General features: G+C 30.6%; 2 protein-coding genes across 2 annotated transcripts; one reads left to right on the top strand and one right to left on the bottom strand.

Moving 5' to 3' along the window:
• Positions 1 to 740: 740 nt before the first annotated feature.
• LOC145574281 (photosystem I reaction center subunit XI, chloroplastic-like) lies at positions 741 to 3,052 on the bottom strand. Its single transcript, XM_081632033.1, has 2 exons — positions 2,781 to 3,052; positions 741 to 1,451 (listed from the first exon to the last, which is right to left on the bottom strand). Exons 1-2 carry the CDS (start codon positions 2,937 to 2,939, stop codon positions 960 to 962), a joined length of 651 nt encoding a protein of 216 aa, XP_081488159.1. The 5' UTR covers positions 2,940 to 3,052; the 3' UTR covers positions 741 to 959.
• Positions 3,053 to 9,049: 5,997 nt separating this feature from the next.
• LOC145574280 (inositol diphosphatase DSP5-like) lies at positions 9,050 to 15,243 on the top strand. Its single transcript, XM_081632032.1, has 6 exons — positions 9,050 to 9,212; positions 12,453 to 12,665; positions 12,790 to 12,883; positions 14,356 to 14,404; positions 14,508 to 14,551; positions 14,676 to 15,243. Exons 1-6 carry the CDS (start codon positions 9,166 to 9,168, stop codon positions 14,931 to 14,933), a joined length of 705 nt encoding a protein of 234 aa, XP_081488158.1. The 5' UTR covers positions 9,050 to 9,165; the 3' UTR covers positions 14,934 to 15,243.
• Positions 15,244 to 15,917: the final 674 nt, after the last annotated feature.

Genomic DNA, 15,917 nt, shown 5'->3' with positions numbered 1-15,917 from the left:
GTGCTAGGTTTTGTGTGATTATGTACAAATCATGGCAGTTTTTATAATGCACCACCACAACCTCCATAATCATATTCCATATTTGTACTGTGGTTGGTTATGATTGGTTTGATCTAAAGTGTACTCATTTGTTGTAAAGAACAAGTTGTGATACGTAGGAAGGAAAAGAAAATGAATTTTATGTGAATGTGAATGTGATTATTATTTCTAGATTACTCAATTATCATTATCCCACTCCTTTTCCTCTATACTTTAAAAAGATGGGAGCAACTTGAATGATTCATGAGACGTACGTGTACAGTCTTGCTTTGCTAGAAAAGAAAAATACTCGACCAATATGACCATTGGAGATATCGGATGTAGAAAATCTTTCAGTTTTCACTCGGTTTTTTATTTATTTATTTTTTTTTTTTTTATGATAGTCACATATACTCATGTCATATCTTGTATATTACATACGTTGGAGGATTTACACTTTATTGTCATTTTCCAATGCATTGTATAATAATTGATTTGCACAAAAAATGTACGAAGACGGGGGAGATTTGGAATGATTTATATTTTTCACTATAGAATTTTAAGTAGCCGACCCCACTTTTGGGATTAAGGCTTTGATTGACTATAGAATTTTAAAAAGTTTTCAATTCAATTAATTTGGGACGAACTATAATAGAGAAGTAACCTATTATTTGGGATGGATATTGGAAATTTATGCGTATATTTGAAATTCATTGTCAAAGTAGATTTCAATTAGCAACATTTTGATTACTTCTAGACTTCTAGTTATAAGTCTTGTAACTATACAAATTAAAGCAGATACAAGAACAAAGCAAATTAAGGAGCAAACAGAAAGCAGAGTATTTCCTTGAATATACAATATCTTTTTCCATCTTCACAATAATAGAAGTTTAGCCCCTTACAACCATAACCATTACTACCCATGATCTCAAATTCCTAACTCACTTGAAGTAGTAAGGAAGGTTGAGAACGTACATGAGGAAGTAAGCCCATGTAACACCGGAAACACCACCGAAGAAGAACCCTCCGGTGAACTTAGCCCACCCATCAGCAGTCTGGAGCTGGTCGGGCTGTTTTTTTCGGCCAGTCAATGTCAAAGACGGGGCGATAGAGGGCTCTCCCTCCTTGAAGGAAGCAATACCATACATAGTCAAGCAAATGCTTAGGATTACTACAAGTCCTGCAGCAGCTAAGGAACCTGCAGCACCAGCATACTCAGTGTTTCTTAATGGGCCAGCCTTGACAAATGGGCCAACCAAAAGAAATCCATGGGCCAAGCCCACTTCAACACCACGTAGAAGTGGGTTGACTGCAGTCCTGTAGGCTGGGAGGTTGGATAGGTACCAGGCAATCAATGGGCTGGATGTCACTGGGGTCTCAAGCCCACCAATGAATGGGTCTCCATTTAGAGGCTGGATTACTTGGTATGTTGGCTGTCAAAGAAATCATAAACAAAGTTAATTTTGTTCATAACTTATCGGTTTATTGGGGGATATAAACGGCAATGACGTAGACAAAATTATTAAGTAAACCGTTCTTTGAACATATTACAAGTTTATATCCGAATAAATAAACTATTGACAAAAAATTACAACTCCGTAGTAATAATGAGCTCAAACTATGAGCGATCAATTGCTCAATTTGATCATTTAAGTTATTGAGTGTAATTCAACCCTTGAAGAACTTCAGATTTTCTAATCATTTATTCCTACCTATATCCATTATGAGAATTGAATATATTAAAGATGTTACAGACTACTTTATATTTCTTTTTATTTGTTTCATAAGGATCGATATTTTAACTATCCATTACTTCGCATAAATGTATAATAAAGCTACAGTATACATGTGAATGGAAATAGTAACAAAGTACAGTGTATATGATCTGCTATTTCATCACCTGAAAACGGAAGGGGAGCTCTAACCACTATTTGAGCTATCCCTCATTCTCATATATATATATATATATATATATATATATATATATATATATGTTTTTTTTGAGCTAAATATAGACATGAAAATAAATGTAACGTCTACCAGCCAATCAAAAACAGCCAATTATTTAAGCGTAATGTGACTGGTTAATTTTAAAAAATTAGACTTAACAAACTTAATTAAGAAGACAAAAAAACAGGCACTCCAGAAAATATTTAATTTTCAGAATAAAACTGTTGACCTTTGAACAATTCTAGGTTCTGGTAATCTGGTATCACCAAAACCACCAGACATGTCAGCAAACATACATCATCAAAGATCTAGATCACCGAATTTCTGGTCAGCTCAATGTACCAAATTACTGTCAATATCAATTTTAGTGTGTGTTCCAAAATAGAACTATAGATTTGGTATGATATTATTCTAAATCTCCACTAATTCACATGATTATCAACTACTATTAAGTTACACCACTAATTATTCCATACCTAAGAAAGTTAAATTTTGCCATCAATGCATTCTATATTCGTGTACGGAGTAATTCATACCTTGGCGTATACAATAATCCAATGTCATCATTTATCTACGACTAATCATCAATCGTTCATCTAATAATCCATATAACTACTATAGGTCTATAGTAGACGTGAATTCATGACTAGACGTGTTTATTGTAATCAAAATAAATACTATTCACAAACGTTATGTAGTTGAATTTATAGATTAATGTATGACTATACTTAATATCCAACATATTTGTGTCACAAAATAAATAATAAGAGCACAACAATATAGCACGTAACCTAATATGAGCATAAGAATACCTTTTCAGACTGAACGGCCTTGACGGTAAAAGAAACGTTCCTCCTAGAAGAAGGGAAAGCTCGCAAAGCAGGGCCGGAAATGCCCTTAGGAGCCACAAGAGCCCTAGAGGTGAACCCACTCTTTAATTGGCTAGCCATTGGCGATGTGGTTGCAGCCATTTTTACAAGCCTCCCAAATAAAAAAAATATAGTTGTAACCAAAAGCACAAGAAATTTTGTAAGAGTTTTAAGAATGAGAGGAGTGACAATATAGTATAATAGTATACTTACTAAATTAAAGATTTGGAAAGAGAAATAAAGAAAGAAGAGGTTATCCTTCAAAATTGGAATTCATGGTTGTGAGTTAAGTATCCTGATTTCTGATTGGATAATTGGTGGATCCAATCTTATCCACTCTCATCTTTACAAATACTCTTGTTTTTTATATGAGGTATTCGGACTATTTGACATACCATTTTTCTTGGATATCCACTTTTTATGGTTGGGCCAGTTCAAGATTAAAATTGGGTTGGGTTGGGTTGGGTTGGGTTGGGTTGGTCCAAGAGGGCCCAAGACTAAATGAACTAATAATTAATACAGTTCAGGCCCAAGAATAAACTGCATTCCCAAAACCCAAAAGTTTGTATACAAATCTTTGCACATGTATAAACTTCAAACTCCAACTAAAATCAAAGTCCAAGAGGTATAAAGAAGTAAGAATTTCATGAATCTCAATTCTATCACCTTCGTGTAATTCTATCACCCTCGTATAATCAGGAAATAATAATAATAAAATACGGAAAGAAAAAAATTGGTCTTTTGTTTGCAAAAAAAATTCTGAAATGAAAGCTAATGTGATTTGAGTGATTATGTTAAATATAGGTTTGGACTGCACCTATTATCGAGAGAGAGTTTACCTTACAAGTTCAAGTAACTATTCCTAAATCATACTTAGTATGACGAAAGGAGAAGCAAGCAAGTAACCTATTCATCTTATAAAGTGTATAACTTTATCATTTTTTATCAATTTGAAACACTAACATGTGTCTCATAAATACTACAAATTATAATTCAACATATTAGAAATTTAAAAGATCCATATAGACAATTAAAAAATGGATAAAATACTTAAAACTTTATTCTAATCAACTTTTTGACAAGCAATAGCCAAAGGGTTCAACGTTTTTATTTGACCAAAGTGAAAGTATTCTTCTTTTCCCCCACTTCATCTCTTCTACACTAAATTGCTTGGAAACAACCTTTACAATTTTATAAAAGGCCAAGGATTCCAAAACAATGGCTGACTTGACCTGACTAAATAAAACACTAATAAAAACATTATCCTATCTATTCAAATTTATCATATTAATTTATTTTTAAAATGGTAGATGGATATAATGAATATTCTTCACACGTTTTCAACTTTTGAAGTGAACTTGACACATTGGTTGAGAAGATTCAATTGACACTTTGACCAATTACTTTTCACAATATGATTTTTTTTGTTCATATAATATGTGTATTAATTAAGTGGTGCAACACTAGGATTTTAATCTTTATTTTTTAAAATAACTAATGCTCCCGCTATAACATTACACGTGTTATAGTTTATAAATTGATAAAGAAAATATTGTATTGACTTGTATTATAACTAATAATCGTGGTAAGTTGAGATAAACTTTTGATTAGTGAAAAAATCAAAATAGAAATCCATGACCCATGACCTAGCATCAAAGTCATGATCATGATTTGTAAATAATAAGAGACAATTTAATTATACAAATTTACCGTTTAGAATATTATAATGGTTTGGAACAATATCAAAAGTATAATATGAAGTACTCCATATCCTTTTTTTTTTTTTTTTTTCTTTGTTTCATTTAGAATGCGATGATCTCAAAATCTTCAATTTTATATACAATGCACTCAAGTTGAAAAAAAGGTATGCATCACTATTCACTAAGACACTAACATTCCAAATTAGAATACTAGCTAGATATATACATGGTGCTTTTAAGTGTAGGATATATTGTCAATAATCAAATTATCTGAAAAAATAAAATTTTCAATGCTAGTACAACAAACAATAGACAGCCACCTCCCACTTTCCACCCAAAAAACACAAAAAACTATTTAAAAGATTTGATATCCACTAGTTCAAAGATCAAATTGAGAGACGAGAATAGTTTAGGTTAAATTCATGGGTATAATTAAGTGTAATATAATAGTTCCATGAATGAACTTACACTCATAAAGTCATGAAGCATCCTGTATCCCTTCTTGTCATATTACGTAGCAAAAATTGGACCCTTTCAAATTGTCATATTCTTTTATTTGATTTGCTATTCATCTGTTGTCCCAACATTTAGACTTTGGACTCTTTTGATGGTATTCAGTTTGAAATCTGTTATAGATTATTATTAGTACGAGAGAGCCGAGTCTGATCACATACAAGTCTAATTAACATGATTATATTCCAAAATTATTTAATAACAATAATAGTAAATTAGAATTATATATTGATTATATAGCTTTTGATCCATTTTTCTTCTTTAATGTGAGACAGTTTAACTTGTTTCAACTTACATGTGAGTTATCCTTAAATAAATCACATCATATCAATTCAGAGAGTAAAAAAAAAAAGGTAAATGGTATCGCATCTTACACCTATTAGTATCTATCACTTATCATCAAAGTACAAATAATGCCTGCAACACACAGCACGTAGGTGATGGAACCACTATTGTTGCGTATATTTTATGGACCGGTGGGATATAAAAATTGCATTATGATGATAACATAATAACCGTAACTAATAAAAGGTGTTAGACAATACAATATTCCATGTAGATTTCCAAACTTTTGTATAACGAACTAATCTTGTTATTACAACATGATTCACCATGCATGAAACATGAGTGCATGACGCATCCATACATGCATTCTAGAGGTCTTTTCCGTGTGATTCTTTATAGATTCTCATTTGAATTAAATAACGAGTAATCTTGGATTAGAAGAAACTATATATATACTCTTTAGGTCCTGTTCTTTTTAACTTATGGGCAGGGCAGGGCAGAGCAGAGCCAAGTATAATAGAGCTTCTAACACAATGTAGATAGAACAGATTTCAGCAGAGCAGTCAAAAGAATAGAAACTTAATCTTTGCCAAACAAATGACATCTATATATATTAGTCTATTAGAAGATCCAATAACATCTTTGCTTTGCCTAGATGTACTACTTCGTATTATCTAGTACTCTAGTTGTCAAAATTAATTAGTAGGAGGTTTGATTTTAAACTTATAAAAAATTATCTAGTTACATTATGTATATATTCAGATTATTTAACACATTAATTAACATTGTAAATTGAACTTAGTTCATTGGAATAATTCCCTCAGCCTATTAACCTTTATAAGAACTAAAGGTGTATTCAATTCATCTTAGAAAAATAAGTTTTATAACTAATTAAGCCGGGGATGATCAAGATCATCAATCATGTGTAAATATACAAAAAGTCTAAATCAAGTCTGATAAGTTAATTTTAGATAAGCTCATCAAGTTTTTTTTTTTTTAAAAAAAAAACAAAAAAAAAGAATCATTTAGACTGTACTTATATTATCTTTATGTAGGTCATCCTTTTTTATTCACCTTATTCTCATCACTTATTTCAAGAAAAATAATCTTAAATAAGGATTACATGATAATTAAGGGTTCGTTTGGCATCGTTGTGGTTTTCTGTTTTTTGGTTTTTTGTTTTTTAAAAGTATATTATATATGTCACATAATGAATCAAAAATTATTTAGACTTATTAAAATCATGATAATTTTGAAAACTGACAACAGAAAAGTGGAAACACCTTTTTCTTGTTTCCTGTTTTTGGTTTTTAGTTTTCAAAAAAACAGGAAACTGAAAACCAAAAATGATGCCAAACAAGCCCTAAGAGATTAGATAAATTTTTAAAAATTATGATAAGGGTTAATAAGACCTACAACCACCCCAAGTTCAAATACAATCAAAATCAATAAGATCATACCGAGTATTAATTAATAAAATCAAAAACCTTAATTCTAAAGTTTGAAAGAACAAGTACTTAATATAATATTGTGATATATATCAAATAATGAACATAAAACTTTGTTTATTATTTAATGACGGCATAGATATTAATTATTATGTAGTAATACTAAAAAAATAATCCAACAAAAAAGTTGACGATCACAAAAACTAAAAAAGAGTTAAAGGATTTTACACTTTAAATTGGCCTTTTTTTTTTATGTAAAGAAGAAGGGACAAGGATGGAACAATATAATGGATAAATTAGATAATGCATTATCTAATACTTCTTATTGGTTACCATAGGGCACAGGACCATTGCATAGGCCATTTTGTGAATACCTTTTAAGTTAAATTAATATAAATTTAGATTTTAAAAAAGAAAAATAGAAGATGTCGTATGGGATTAATGAATTATATATTTAATTATTTATATTTTATCTAACACAAAAGACTATTGATACTTTGAAGTACTCCCCCTATAAAATCAATTATGTTTAGTGGAAAATAATTAAGAGTAGTGATTTCACTTTTCAGATGTCCCCATAAAGATTAAAGAAGAAGAAGAAGAAGAATAACAATATACTTCTAGATGACTCTTAAATCTCTAGATGTCGAAACTAGCTCAACACTTCTTGGACATAACTTCGACACACTCATTATATTTAATAAATTTTTAATATTAAATAATTTAAATTTAATTAATGTTCATTTTTAAAAAATTGAAAACTTATAATAGAACTGTAGTTTTAAAATTAGTGTGTTTTGTGTGGGGTTAGTCATACCATGTAATCGCATGTATAAAACAAAGTAATCATTTTCTATAACACTGACCGAGTAACCCTCAAAACATTGATTGAATAACCCATATAACACTAATGAAATAATTTAACCTTCATGATAGTTGGCCACATGATATAGCCAGCCACATACGAAAGCTTGTGTTTTATAATATGTTTATTTAATTGATATAGAATATGTGAAATTTACTACTTGTAGATCAAACTCTGCATAAATGACTAGCCTTTTGAAATGACACTTTTTTCACAGCATAACTAGCCCTGATAATTTAACTATACAGGACAACGTTTGAGAATAGAGGTAGAACGAATTGAAGCACACGGGAATCCCAGACCCTTAGTTGATTGGTTGTTGTTGGTAGTAAACTAACCTATACTCCGTAAATTATTTAGGCCAAGGGCAGCTAGCAATAAGATTTAACTTACGTACAATTCCATCAAATTGATAATCTATAATAATTTATACACTTTATAAGATGGTCCAATAATCTTTTGATGTACCTAAAACATTGCATTACTATTTATCAAAACATTATTGTGATACACATACAGATCCCATCAAAGAAGAATGACGTTCCAAGTCGAGCCCTTTAATGTATCAAGTGTGACCACATCAATATATAATATATATATTGATCCAGATATAATAATGTAATTAAATTATTTTATGAATGATATGTTTGATTAAGGAAGAATACCCAAAATGGCGGCATGCAATCAAAATTAGTACGTAGAATATTGATCATACTCCTCCATTTAAAATTTGTGATTTGTAATGTTATTATACCCTACCTTAGGACTCATTTTCTGGACTAGAAAGGTAAATTAGTAATAGATAGTCGGAAGTTTTCTAATTCAATTTTTTACCAGTTTTATTACTTTGTAATTAGCTTATATATACCTAATCGGCTAATCTTACTTCAAGAAAAATGTGAGAGAATATATAGCATTAATATTGTCACCTCGTCGTCATATGTGTGCAATTCACGTAACAATGTGGTTTATCTATAAATATCTTTAGTTCTTTCCATGTATTTTTATAATCAATAATATAGAAATAGGCACTCATTTTTAGTAAGTGTTTAGTTTCGGCATTAATGTCATCATATAATAAAATGTTTGAATAATAGATCATATTCTTGAGTGAAATATAATGATAATAAATTAAAAAAAAAAAAATTACAAATTAAAAGTTCATTTCTAAGGATTAATAGCCGTTAATTGATACTTGTACTATAACTTTTGGCAAAGGGGAAAAATAAAATAAAAGTTTGTGGACCAGAAAAAGGTAAAAAGATTCAAGAATCATAATTCAATGGCTTTTCTAAGTAATGGTGGGACGTTAAGGAGTGAAATAGAGGTACACATTTCATATTTGTTTGCCTATATAAAGAGTCAAATATTGTGGACTCTTTCTTCCACCTTAAACAATATTGTTAGATATTCAAACTTTTCTTTTCACTCATCATCACTCTCATCTTCCAAAATTCTTATTATTTCTAGAAGAAATTATCACAATTAAAATATTATACAAGTACTTGCTAAGCTATATGGAGGATGTTCAAAGTTTCAACTCAATGGAATGCTTCCAATTCAGGTAAATTAGGCAATTAATGTTGTTTTGATGGACATAATAGTTGTAAATTTGAACTGAAAATGTGTCATACATGAGGTATGTATATATTTTAGGAGCTTTGTTTGTACAAATTAGTTTATATTATTGTGGCATTAACCTGTGATTTAAATTTTATCATAATTATACTCAGTGGTGGAACCAAAAAGTTTTTATTAGGGGTTAAAGTAAAAGAAATTCAAGGGGAAGACCTTCCGCTATACTATATGTAGCAATATCTCACGCGTAAAAATAATATGGACTGTATTGAAATGTCTAAAAAGAGTAGACAAAAAAAGTGTATTTTGTTCCATCCCTAATTTGCACTAGAATACCTAATGTGAATACTTGTCTATTGAACATACTTTCTTCATCACTTCAATTTACAAAGGATTTTCTGCCTTCAAAAAAACAAAAAATATTACAAAGGATATCACCAAACTTTGTTTGATGCAGTTGGTATAAAACTCACTTTGTAACTTTGATGTCACAAATTCGAGCTCCACAAACTATATTTGTTTGGCAGTAACCTCTGACCAATCGAGTAACCCCTTCCTCTCTTAAGAAGACTTTTGTTCATGTAAAATTCAGTATTAATTTACTCAGTTTAAAATTTAATATGAGCTACTGTATCATATATTGTATAAAACCACACATAGTGTGTATTATATCGTCAGAACATTGACTAAAGAGGTTTTACGTTGAAGTCAAAGATCCCTTTAATACGGCGGCTAGTGTATTTTGTTAGCCCATATTCCACGAAACGGAAATAAAATGAAAATTCTAATTTTTTTAAAAAAAAACGTAGTCATTTTCTTAATTTAAGTGAAGAATGTCATAAAAACCAAAGGCAGATCTAAAATTAAGGTACGACAATACGATGTGAGTAGTACTATATCCATCTTAATTGGTACGTTGGTCAATTGTCCAATATTCCACGGGTCTTCCACTCTTAAATCTTAATCCTCACTTGAATATTAAGGTATGGAAGTGTCCAAGAAGAAGCCTTGAATATTGCTTGTATGTTTTTTCTTTCTTACTCGTAATTATTACGGATATAGATATGTTGGATTTGGACTTTTTATTTTTGTTGATTTTTGATAAATAAATATACAAAGGTAAGGTTTTAAAATAAAAATAACTTACTATTATGTATTTTTTCATTAAGATGGTAGCTAGTAACGAGATTACGTAAATTACACTAGGTTTAGAATGAAGATTGTATAACTAAAGTGTCTTTTTTTCTTTTTTCTTTTTTGTGTGTGTACTCCGATAGTCTGATACTCCCTGCCTCATTTCCAAACCTCATAATATAAATATCATAATTATTGCTATGTCTCTTACTATTTTAAATATTGGCTATATATATACAGCTAATCCTAGTTCTCACTTTTTTGAAAACAATACGTACTCAAGATCAAGATGTAATCTTGGGTGTGCCGTGTATCTGGAGTCCTAGATGACAACCATTGATTAAACTCTGAAATTTTTTACTTGAGATTTTTTCATCAAATTAAACTTGGGATTTTTTTTGAAGGAATTGTTTTTTGTTAATGTAGTATGCTTAATTAAGTAAGTAGGTTGTTCATCATGACTTTTTTTTTTAAAATTTTGTTTATATATATGTGGGTGTTGCCGTACAATTTGTCAGATGAATTATTATAAATTTATAATCATTATCTTGTGCTTAATCATGCAACCTTTCCCCCTTTGATAATAATAATAATGTACCTTTTTTTTTTTTTTTTTTGAGGAATAATAATAATGTACTTTGGTATACCTAAACCGAACAATTTTTTAAAATATTTTTTTTTTAATGTATACTTTTTTAGACAATGGATTTGATAATTGAAATACAAATACTACTCACATCCAACATTTAATGTATAGCTTGGAGCCTTGGAGAATCTATATTCTATAGTTTATACCAACCTTCACTAAGGCAATTAAGCACATGTGAAACACAAAACAACATTAAACAGTTTAGTAAAGATATGCAAGCAAAATATTCCCTTTCTTTACTGCAACTTAACTCCGTACTTGATTAAATTTAATTATTCACTACTTGTGACAAAATTAGGTATTTTAAATCGGATTCAAGGTAACAAGGATAAGCACAACGAATAACTAATTATAAAAATTACTTACATATGTATTACAAATTTACAATCATATTTAAAGATACTGTATTGACAAAATTTAACTAGTGTACAATACGCAATGTATACATTATATACCAAATATTTGGTTAGTGTTGGGCTCTTTAATTAATCCCCTTCCCATCCTACATCCAAGGGTATTGTTTGCTAAATCAGCTTGGTTGGATTGTATAGGTCACTTTAGGACCTTATTTTTTCCTATCAATTTTTTAATTTATAAAAGATGGAGTTCAAATAATGTACTATTATACTACTGTAGTAATAATGTAACCAAAACCTAAATTTAATTGTTCTGCGAAAACTAGGTTAAATTTGTCCATGTTTAATTATGTGCACTATACATGATTATATAATATCAAAATCCCATATTTTCTCAACCTATATAATATTTAGCCTTGACAGAATTTTATCTAACCCAATATTCAATAATTATGGTTGTTATCCTATCCAATTCACCACACACCAAATTAAAACTTTTTACTAGCTGTAAGCCTGTAATTTTTTCCAAATTAATCCCCTAAAAAAACCTTTCTTAAGAAACTAAAATTGCTCTTATTATTCACTTTCAAACCCTTTTTTTTTTAAAAAAAAAAAAAGAAAAAAAAGAAAAAAGCTTTGTATAAATTTGTTGACTAGGTAAAACAACCCAAAAATATGTTGAAAATTGAAAAAAAGAAAAAAAAACTTATACTACAGTAATTTAATTTGTGTATAAGTGTTGGTATTTTAGTAAGCGTCTCCCTCACAAGAATCCCAACGGGCAACAACTTTCTCTCTCTTATTTCTCTCTCTAGAATCCTACTTTCATCCAACTTTCTCTCTCTTCTCCTTCTTCAACCCCAATTCGGATTATTTTTTGGGTTTTTCTTATATAAAATTTTCAGATATTCCCCTCGTTTATAAATAATGTGGGAATTAATTTTCGAGAACAATTCGATTATTTTTCTGGGTTGTTCTTGTAGTTGCTGCTCTTGATAATTTCCCATTTTCTTTTTTTTCTTCTGCAAATTCTTTCTGGGTAATTTTGTAATCGATAGAATTTAATAATTAAATAAATTTCTTGAAGAATGAGCGTAATATTGTGGGAAAAGCAGCAGAAAAAGGAGAAGAAAAAGAAGGTTGAAGATGGCGGCAAAAATGGAGGAGAGATAATAGGAGATGATGATGTTCTAATTCCTCCTGCCAATTTTTCAATGGTGGAAGATGGGCTTTACAGATCTGGGTTTCCAGAATCTTCAAATTTCGGCTTCCTCGAAACCCTAAGTCTCAAGTCTATCATGTAAGTTTTTTGATTTTTTGCTGATTAATTATTGTAATTTGGGGTTAAATAATGTGTTATAATTAATGGGATTTTATTTGATTTTGTTATAATTATTTATTTTATATAATTTTCAATGTTACAGATATTTGTGTACTGAGCCATACCCAGAAGAGCATTTGAAGTTTCTTGAATCGCATAATATTCGATTGTATCAATTCGGAATTGAGGGGACTAAGGTATAATTTTTCTGTGTTTAATTTTATTGAATTTATATTTTTCGTATGATATGTATTTTTTTCTGAAATTTTTTGGGTGGTGATTGGAAATCTTTATTCCTTTTGGTTGTTTTAATGCTTATTAATTGGTTTTTGTAAAGAACTATTACACAATTAATAATGCTTTAATTCTTGAGAGATAAAAATTTCCCCCTTTTATTAGGGTTTGATAGAAATTGTTTATTGAATTGCTGAATTTAAATTATACGTCTTTATTGGATAATTTGGGTAGAAAACAGAATTTGGCAAGTTAACCAGAGGTCTGTTACAAATAACATTAGAATTTTGTTTATGATAATGATGTTTAGAGACGTGGAGTGCTAGGATTTCGATTTAGTTTGTGTTTATGCGCTGTAGACTTCAAAGATTCGTGCAATTTAGGTTTTGATTGACATTTTGGGAACCATTGATTGATATGTTAAAGAATGGTGATGGAGGGAGCTTGTTAATTCTATAAATCGCTATCAATTTAGATGGATGGTTTTTAACTAAAGGAGATGTGATTATCTAGCTATAAAGTGTGTCAATCTTCGTTGTCGTACTTCGTCTTTTCTCCTTCCTGGGAGAAAAGTAGCTTGTCCTAGTTATATTTTACGTGTTTGTTCGGTTTTACAATAAATTCCGTCCTCCTTACCTTTCTTCCTAGCACAAAGTCCATGGAGGGAAATATTTGAAAGTTACATATGGAAAGTGGATATGTTTGAGGCTTAATTGTTGATAGGTATGGGATCCTTTATACGGTGAAGACTTTTGTACCGTGAAATCGAGCTTTTCACATGTGGTGGGAATTAAGCGATTGGCTTTTTTATTTTTTTCTTTTGGAGGATCACATGATTGGGCTTAAAAGTTGCTTTATCTCTTGCTCAACATGACTAGGCTTGAGTCATTTGTGCATTGACGAATCTAATGGGCCCAATAAAATATATATATGGATTGAGTTGTAAAGGCAAGAGTGTTTGAACCCTTTTTCGAGCCAAAACTTGAATTAGCTGATTGTATTGAGCACAATATACATCTTTCTGTTAAAAGAAGTAAAAACTCAAGCTTGTGTGAGGGTGGGTTTGAATGTTAAATCTGAATATTTATTGTTTGTACCCTGTGAATTAATGTTTGCTGAGCTCTCTGTGATAATATTGTTACACTAAATTGGGGAAAATCTAAACATTCATTGTTCATAACCTGTGAATTGATGTTTGCTAAGCTCTGTGATAAGATTGTTACATTAAATTGGAATAGTTTATATCAGAATGTTTCATGCATACTGGTTGGCAGTATCCTTTAATAATGGATAATTTTATGTTAACAACTTGAAACAATTAGCAACCATGTTATAGATCTCTCAGAATTTGTTTCTTATGTATTAACTATGTTAATGGGCTAACGCAGAAAGTAAGTTTATTGTTATCTTATGCTGTTGCTGTGGCTTCTGGCAGGAGACTATTCCTGAGGATGTCATCTATGAGGCTCTTAGGATTTTGATAGGTAGTTCTACGTGAACTATCACGAAGCGTTAAATAATTCCTAGTTCACTTTGTGACTTCTAAATTCATAATTTATCTAATTCTGAGTTTCTTTTTGCCTGCAGATGTAAGAAATTATCCAATTCTGATTCATTGCAAACGTGGAAAGGTAATGGCTTAACTTCAAGAATACTTCATTGAGCTCCAAAGTTGTAGTTCTTGTATTCTTGATTTTTCAACATGTCAACTTTATCAACTGTGTTGCTCATGATTTTTTGCCTTGGTATTTACAGCATCGCACTGGTTGCCTCGTTGGCTGTCTTAGGAAATTGCAGAACTGGTGTTTGTCCTCAGTGTTTGAGGAATACCAACGCTTTGCAGGCGCCAAAGCCAGGACAAATGACATGAGGTTCATGGAGAAATATGATGTTTTGCGCATTAGACAGTCCCTTTACAGCCTCATCTACCAATATCATGGCTATGGCTCTAATAAAAGGCGTTTGCTGGACCGAGAAGACAACATGCCGACAGCCCGGATCAACGTTAGCTAAGCCAGAGTGCAGGTTTCTGGCAAAACTTTTGCTTGCCAAAACTTTCAGCTTGATGCCTTTTCTCTTATTCTTTTATACTCTAAATGGGAAAGTTTTGTTTTAGCCGTCCTTTGGCCTACATTGTTCTTTAGTTACTTTGGAACAAGCGTGGAAATATTAAATTTTTTTTTTTTTCATCTTTTCCGTTAATTATTTTGGAAACCAATCCTCATACGATTCTAGGGAAAGAGAGAAAGAATGTCATTTTACATTTTTAAAAAGAAATTTGATGTATATCGATTTACCAAGGAAAGAAAAGAAAATTTTCCCATCTATTGTCTTCAATTGTCTATTCTTTTAGTTTCATGCGTACTTTCATTGTTCCATCGATGCAAATTACCTGTTTTATAAATTTAGATTATATTGCATAAATATGGACTGTGTATAAAATTGTAGATCGTCGTACAAGGGTAGCTCGTTGGTAGTTGCCCTACGGTGCTGGATGTTTCTATCTACTGGATTAAGTTGGCTCGGCCTAGGCCTAAGCCTAACAATTTACCGCACCTTTACAATTGATCTGAGGAATTGGGTCATTATCACCTTTCACAATCAAAGTTTTCTATGTCTCTAATAATGCCTACTCAGTAAAATCAGAATTTAATCAAGAGCATTTCTTGTCAGTAGACTATTTTACTCTGGTGTTATGCTGATCCATGGATTTTATGTTGTCATTTTTGGGATTATCAGTATTTGTTCTTTGTTGCATTTGACTTGACTACTTTAGGAACAAGAACAACTTTTGCTTTTGGAATCAACTGTCCTTTCCTCCAAAGGAGAGATGCACCCAAAACTTTAAAGGATCATATCTGTATTCCTGTGGGTGCTGATTTCTTCCAAATTCCTTCGCTAGAGGGAAATAAGGCATATGATTTGAGCGTGGATGTTATAATATAGAAGTATTTAGTGTTAGTCAAAAATCATCATACAACATAAATAATAATTCAT

The sequence above is a fragment of the Chenopodium album genome, chromosome 13, assembly GCF_948465745.1.
Source record: "Chenopodium album chromosome 13, dcCheAlbu1.1, whole genome shotgun sequence".
NCBI lineage: Eukaryota > Viridiplantae > Streptophyta > Magnoliopsida > Caryophyllales > Amaranthaceae > Chenopodium > Chenopodium album.
The sequence above is the reverse complement of the archived record's forward strand: the minus strand, read 5'-3'. Positions and strand labels throughout refer to the sequence as shown.

What these genes read in the sequence shown, in the direction of transcription:
- LOC145574281 (XM_081632033.1), bottom strand. Translation starts at nt 2,939, where the DNA reads ATGGCTGCAACCACATCGCCAATGGCTAGCCAATTAAAGAGTGGGTTC. An exon ending in AGGCCGTTCAGTCTGAAAAG is followed by an intron (nt 1,452 to 2,780) that starts GTATTCTTATGC and finishes TTTCTTTGACAG; the next exon opens with CCAACATACCAAGTAATCCA.
- LOC145574280 (XM_081632032.1), top strand. Translation starts at nt 9,166, where the DNA reads ATGGAGGATGTTCAAAGTTTCAACTCAATGGAATGCTTCCAATTCAG. An exon ending in TCGGAATTGAGGGGACTAAG is followed by an intron (nt 12,884 to 14,355) that starts GTATAATTTTTC and finishes GGCTTCTGGCAG; the next exon opens with GAGACTATTCCTGAGGATGT. An exon ending in GGCTCTTAGGATTTTGATAG is followed by an intron (nt 14,405 to 14,507) that starts GTAGTTCTACGT and finishes TTTTGCCTGCAG; the next exon opens with ATGTAAGAAATTATCCAATT.